The sequence below is a fragment of the Epinephelus moara genome, chromosome 9, assembly GCF_006386435.1.
Source record: "Epinephelus moara isolate mb chromosome 9, YSFRI_EMoa_1.0, whole genome shotgun sequence".
NCBI classification, from domain to species: Eukaryota; Metazoa; Chordata; class Actinopteri; order Perciformes; family Serranidae; genus Epinephelus; species Epinephelus moara.
The window spans coordinates 36,397,702-36,404,278 of NC_065514.1; the positions used below are offsets into that span (position 1 = coordinate 36,397,702).

The 6,577-nt window shown below is 39.7% G+C and overlaps 2 protein-coding genes and 1 long non-coding RNA gene across 5 annotated transcripts in view; 1 reads left to right on the plus strand and 2 right to left on the minus strand.

Moving 5' to 3' along the window:
• Nucleotides 1-6,577, plus strand: part of slc38a9 (solute carrier family 38 member 9) — a 151,936-nt gene that overhangs the window by 46,841 nt on the left and 98,518 nt on the right. The window lies entirely within an intron of this gene.
• The window catches only part of LOC126395350 (uncharacterized), a 113,873-nt gene that overhangs the window by 33,980 nt on the left and 73,316 nt on the right, over nucleotides 1-6,577 (minus strand). The gene's annotated exons all lie outside the window — the stretch shown is intronic.
• The window catches only part of LOC126395335 (uncharacterized), a 40,121-nt gene that overhangs the window by 5,764 nt on the left and 27,780 nt on the right, over nucleotides 1-6,577 (minus strand). Inside the window, exon 2 of one of the 2 annotated variants that reach the window (XM_050052740.1) lies at nucleotides 7-163. The exons of the other annotated variant lie outside the window; for it this stretch is intronic. Within the exon in view, the coding sequence (XP_049908697.1) occupies nucleotides 128-163 (36 nt within the window). The 3' untranslated portion in view covers nucleotides 7-127. Of the gene's footprint in view, nucleotides 1-6; nucleotides 164-6,577 lie in introns of those variants that run through there. 2 annotated transcript variants of the gene reach the window in all.

Consider the following 6,577-nt stretch of genomic DNA (forward strand, 5'->3'; position numbering starts at 1 on the left):
TATTAATATCTGATAGTGTACATATGTGACAATAATCATATGTGTATAATAACAGTAGAAGTATGACTAATGATAACAGCAGTAGCAGGAGGCATCTGGCAGGACCACGGCAGCACAACCACACACGTCACACTATCCAGGCACTGCTGCGATATAAGTTAACCTGCAAGACAGTGGAGCACAAAGGCTCCGGAGAAGAAGCCGAGTTAGTGACATGCAGTATGGCCGAGTTAGCAAGATGCAGTAACAGGACATGACAGAGAGAAAGAGAGACGGAGAGAAGGTGCCCGGTGTAAAATCGTAAAATACTTTTAAACTTAGCTGCTGGCTGAGACAAACGGCCCCTACTCTCTCTACCAGCACTATGTTACCAGTAAACAAGCTGGCGGAGCCAAATACAGAACACACGCCGAATCATCTACGTCATCACGCTAATTTAAATACATTTTCCGGAACTTTGAGGTGCGGTGGAAACGCAAACCACACAGATTACCCAGGTAAATAAATTCCTGGAAATAAAGTTCCCCGTCAGGGGGATTAATAAAGTATATAAAATTAAATTTAAATTTAAAAAAAAATTAAATGTTGGTGGAAAAGGGGCTAATGGAAGACACCTCCTAAGGTGGTGGAGAATGACTAAGATCCTGTGGGATGGTGTAAATGAAATAAATTCATGATAAAACAATTCACCATGGCAACAGGTAAAAAACTAGAATTACTGCCCCGGAGTTATATGCCTCTGTGCACCAGTCAAATTTATCTTACAGTTTACATCTGTTGGGAACATAAATTCGGGCTTCACACGGAGGCACCAAATATGTTGGGATCAACATATATATTTTGGGAACATAATTTTAGGTCTCACACGGCGGCACCAAATATGTTGGGATCAATATATTAGGTCTCACCAAGGGGCACCAAATATGTAGGGATTTAATTGGCTATCGGAAATAATTAATAATTATTAATAATAATTAAGAATTATGTTAAATAAATAATGTGACTTAATTAACATTAAATCACCTCGTGGGGCACCATTCCCGTAAAGGGAAAAATGATAGCCAGTTAAAGATATCAGTCTCATAAAATACGCTAAACTATTAATTTGGAGTTTTTGATTAATAATTAAATTAATGACAACAACCAAAATTAACAGGAACGCCTGAAGGATTTCAGAGTTCTTGACGCAGCAGAGGTTGACTATTCATTCACTCTTGTGCAACATTAAACAGACAGCAGGTATGATTCCAAAGAATTATATTTATTCACAAAGTAGCAAAGCAAACCAAAACACACAAATTCTAACTAACTGTATACAAGCTTGGTGTGTGTGTGCGTGTGTGTGTGAGTGAGAGAGAGAGAGAGAGAGAGAGGGACAGAGAGCAAGAGAGAGAGAGAGACAGAGAGAGACAGACAGACAGAGAGAGACATACAGACAGAGACAGACAGACAGGCAGAGACAGACAGACAGAGAGAGACATACAGACAGAGAGAGACAGACAGGCAGACAGACAGACAGACAGAGACGGAGAAGGTGCCAGGTGTATTATAGGAGGTCCCCCGGCAGACTAGGCCTAAGTCAGCCTAACTAGGGGCTGGTACAAGGCAAGCCTGAGCCAGCCCTAACTATAAGCAGGAAGATGATTCCACAGGAGAGGAGCCTGATACTAGCTGAAGGCTCTGGCTCCTGATCTACTTTTGGAGACTTTAGGGACCACGAGTAACCCTGCATTCTCAGAGCGCAGTGTTCTTGTGGGATAATATGGCACTATGAGCTCTCTAAGATATGACGGAGCCTGACCATTTAAAGCGTTATAAGTTAACAGCAGGATTTTAGTACACGTGCCGCTGCATTCTGAATTAGCTGGAGAGTTTTTAAAGACTTATTAGAGCTACCTGATAATAGGGAGTTACAGTAATCCAGCCTTTAGGTAACAAAAGCGTGGACCAATTTTTGTGCATCTTTTTGGGTCACGATAGGCCTAATTTTCGCAATATTACGCAGATGAAAAAATGCAGTCCGTGAGGTTTGTTTTAAATGAGAATTAAAGGACAAATCTTGGTCAAATATTACTCCGAGGTTTCTTACGCTAGTGCTAGACGCCAGAGCAATGCCATCTAGAGAAACTGTGTCATCAGATAAAGGGTCTCTGAGTTGTTTGGGGCCAAGAACAATAACTTCAGTTTTGTCTGAATTTAACATAAGGAAATTGGTGCTCATCCAGGTTTTTATGTCTTTTAGGCAATTATGAAGTTTAGTTAATTGATTAGTTTCTTCTGGCTTCCTCGATAAATACAACTGTGTATCATCCACATAACAATGGAAATTTACAGAGTGATTTCTAGTGATGTTACCTAAAGGAAGTATATACAATTAATAGGAATGGTCCGAGCACAGAACCTTGTGGAACTCCAAAACAAACTTTAGTAGGTAAGGATGATTCATCGTAAACATGAACAAACTGAAAACGATAAGATAAATAAGATTTAAACCAGCTTAATGCAGAACCTTTTAGGTCAATTAAATGTTCCAAGTACAAGTACAGAGACGAGTCCTTTGTCTGCAGCAATCAAAAGATCATTTGTAATTTTAACTAGTGCTGTCTCAGTGCTATGATGCACTCTAAATCCTAACTGAAATTCTTCAAATAAATTATCATCATGGAGACAATCACACAGCTGGTCTGCGACTACTTTCTCAAGGATCTTTGAAAAAAAGGGAAGATGAAATATTGGTCTATAGTTGGAAAACACCTCTGGATCCAGGGTGGGCTTTTTTTAGGAGAGGTTTAATTACAGCTACCTTAAAAGACTGTGGAACATAGCCTGTTAATAAAGATATATTGATCACATCTAATAAGTGAGTGTTAACTAAAGGTAAGACTTCCTTAAGTAGCCTAGTTGGGATGGGGTCTAACAGACATGTTGTTGATTTAGATGAAGAAATTACTATGGTCAATTGTTGAGGAGAAATCGGGGAGAAGCAATCTAAATATATATTAGGTCTTACCGCTGTGTTTGAGGGCAGATAGGTACTATCTGAGGACAGGAGGTCATGAATTTTGCCTCTAACAGTTAGAATTTTTGTCATTAAAAAAGCTCATAAAATCATTACTTCTAAGGGCTAAAGGACTACAAGGCTCAATAGAGCTGTGACTCTCAGTCAACCTGGCTACAGTGCTGAAAAGAAACCTGGGGTTGTTCTTATTTTCTTCTATTAAAGCGGAGTAATAGTTTGCACTGGCATTGCAGAGGCCCCTCTTATACGTTTTGAGACTGTCTGCCCAGACTAAACGAGATTCTTCCAGTTTGGTTAATCGCCAGTTCCTTTCAAATTTTCGCGATATTTGTTTTAACTTATGGGTTTAATAGTTATAACAAGGAGCGAACTTTCTTTGCTTTGTTAACTTCTTTTTAAGCGGTGCTATGGAGTCAAGTGTTGCTCACAGCGACCCTACGGCGCTATCGACACGATGATCAATTCGGGAGAGGTTAAAGTCGGTACGGGAAACCTCTGTTACTGAAGGACATGGTATTAAATTTAACGATGAAGGAATAATTTCCTTAAATTTTGCGACAGCACTATCTGATAAACATCTAGTATAGTAACTGTTGCTGAGTGGCGTGTAATCGAGTAAAAATAAGTCAAAAGTAATCAAATAATGATCCTATAGTGAGGGATTCTGTGGAAAGACTGTTAGGTTATCAATTTCAATTCCATACGTCAGAATTAGATTGAGGGTATGGTTAAAATAACAGCTAAGTCTCCCATAAACCATGGACTCGACCTAGCTTTTACCCTATATTTCTTAAAGGGAGCATCCACCAAATTAAAAACACTGGTAAAATAATTAAAAGCAAGTTCTACATCAGGGATTTTGGTAACATTGGAAATGGTGCTATGATACAAGTCATGTAGAAAAGACTGATAATTGAGTTTTTTCAGATTCCTTTTAGATATTGCATGGGAAGATAATTTCTTAATGCTGACATCTCTGATGTAGGCAATAAGACAATGGTCACTTATGCCGAGGTCAAATACACCACTGAAGATGTATTTATCAGGTTTATTACAAAGAATAATATCAGTTAGGCTGGATTTTGAGGTATTATGTGGGTTTGAGTATGTGGGTTCAGAAATTAATTGTGTAAGATTCATACCATTAAAAATATCTCTGAACTTTTTTGAAACAGGTGATAACCAGTCAAGATTGAGGTCACCCAAGATGACTATCTTGGAAGACAGCAAAGGTGACAGCAGTTCAGCCAGTTTAACAAGGGCGTCAACTGTTGCTGATGGCTGTTTATAGACACCTACAACTATGAGGGTATTATTGAGATCAAGATCAACTTTCAGGGCAATAAAATGAAAAAAGTTAGGAAGTTAGACACTCTTTAAAACTGCAACTGGAAATCTGAATTTAACATAGACAACCACACCTCCTCCTCTACCCACCCTATCAATTATAAATAAGTTATAATTATTAATTGCTGCTTCTGCATCACTAATACTTTTCTTTAACCACGATTCAGTAAAAATAAGGATATCAGGCTCAGACTGAGATATTAAAACACCAATGTGATCCATTTTATGATTTTGTAATAAGCTTCTTATATTTAAATGCATCAAACCCAGGCCTCTCCTTCACTTAAAATAATGAGGGTCTAAGGAGTCTTGGGCAGAAAGAGATATATTTGAAGCAGGGGTATAGTGCCCAGTTGTGGAAACAGGTGCTATTGGAATTAAATTGTTTTGGTCTCTGCAGATATTCAGACAATTATATTCAGAAAGAAGTTTGTTAGATCTGTTGGTGATTCTGACTCTGATAGTGTGGCTCTCAGGTATGTTATGGTAATTACTTAGGCTGTAGGGGGAGCTAGCAGTACAGATAGGAGGTGAGGGGGTCACAGGGGACAAAGAAGAGCAATTAGTGAGCGGTGTGTAGTACGGTGCTGTAGGGGAACGAGTGGCGGGCAGTCAGTGAAGTGAGGCAGTTGTTTGTTTGTTGTTTGCTGACAGTGCTCAGGTGCCGTGGAAGCTGGGGTGGATACCATCACTGCTAGAAAAAGGGAGCTCATTCCCAGAGTAGATTGAAATTGTCGATAAAAGATAGGTAGGCATCCGCCAGCTGGTTTTGGTGGAGTGGCAGCCAGTTTGGGTCGGTGGCCGGATGAATTTTGACCGAACAGCCTAACCTAGCACCCGGAGCATGGGACACTGGTGCACGTTGGGGGGGTCATCCCTATTTTCCCCGGGTTCTATGTTCCCCGGGTTCTATGTTCCCCGCTTTCCCCAAAAGGAAATATGTTCCCCGCTTTGTATGGGACCGGGGAACATAGAAACCTTTTTAAGAAAAAGGGTTCTATGTTCCCCGCTGTTGCCGGGGAACATAGGACCCTTTTGAGAAAAAGGGGTTAGGGTTAGGGTCAGGGGGGTTAGGGGGTTAGGGCCCTTTTTTAAAACTCAATTAGTCCCTCCAGGTGTTTCTCATGAGTTCACTTCGATCCAGTCCAATGAATGTCAAAACCAATAAAACACAATAAAAACACAATCCATTCAATAACAAAGCATGCAATCATAAAATAAAGATAAAATGTAAATATATTCAAAGATAAAAAACCACACAATATGTAAAAACAAACAAATCAGGATCAAGTGATAAAATAACTGATGGGTCTCACTGTGACAAATGCACCACTGGTGTCAGGCTACATTGCTGACTAACTACTATTTTTCTCCTGATGTTGCTAGGTCAACCATTCTCAGAGATCCAATGAAACACCGTTGAAAACGTGGGTCCTGGTTAAAGAAAACAGAGAAGTTGTTACAGTACATTGTGACTGTATGGCTAGGTAGTTCGTTCATAACACCAAATCAACATGTAAACAAACTCTTGCTTGAGTCATTGGTTGCTAGGTTATGGCTACACTGGTGAGTCACCGCTCTGTCTTTTGAACATGAAACTCAAACTGTGACTGCAGAACATTAGGTTATCCCAGCCCCTTAAACAAAGCAGTCTGTCAGCTATTACTTGTATTAGTGTCATTGTGCATGTCAACATGAAAAGCAGAACTTATCTGTCAATGCGCAACATTCCCTCCTTTTTTACCAACAGATTGTCAGAATCATGTTCGCATGTTGGAGCAGTTCTGTTTGTCATTGAAACAGGTGTTAAACTGAGAGATAGTGAATCTTGTACGATGGAAAAGTGCAAGTGGATAATGCCGTCACATGTCAAAAAGGTAATCAAATGCACATGACATTTAGTTTTTTTAGTGTGAGATAATTTCAAGGGCACATTTAGGGCGGTTCTGTTCTCTTTGCTTTGCACGCTTTCAGATTCATGCTGCTCCAGTTGTGAGGATAGACTTTTCATCAGCAAAATCGAAAAAACAAAAACTAGATCAATCAATCAATCAATTTTATTTATAAAGCCCAATATCACAAATCACAATTTGCCTCACAGGGCTTTACAGCATACGACATCCCTCTGTCCTTATGACCCTCGCAGCGGATAAGGAAAAACTCCCCAAAAAAACCCCTTTAACGGGGAAAAAAAACGGTAGAAACCTCAGG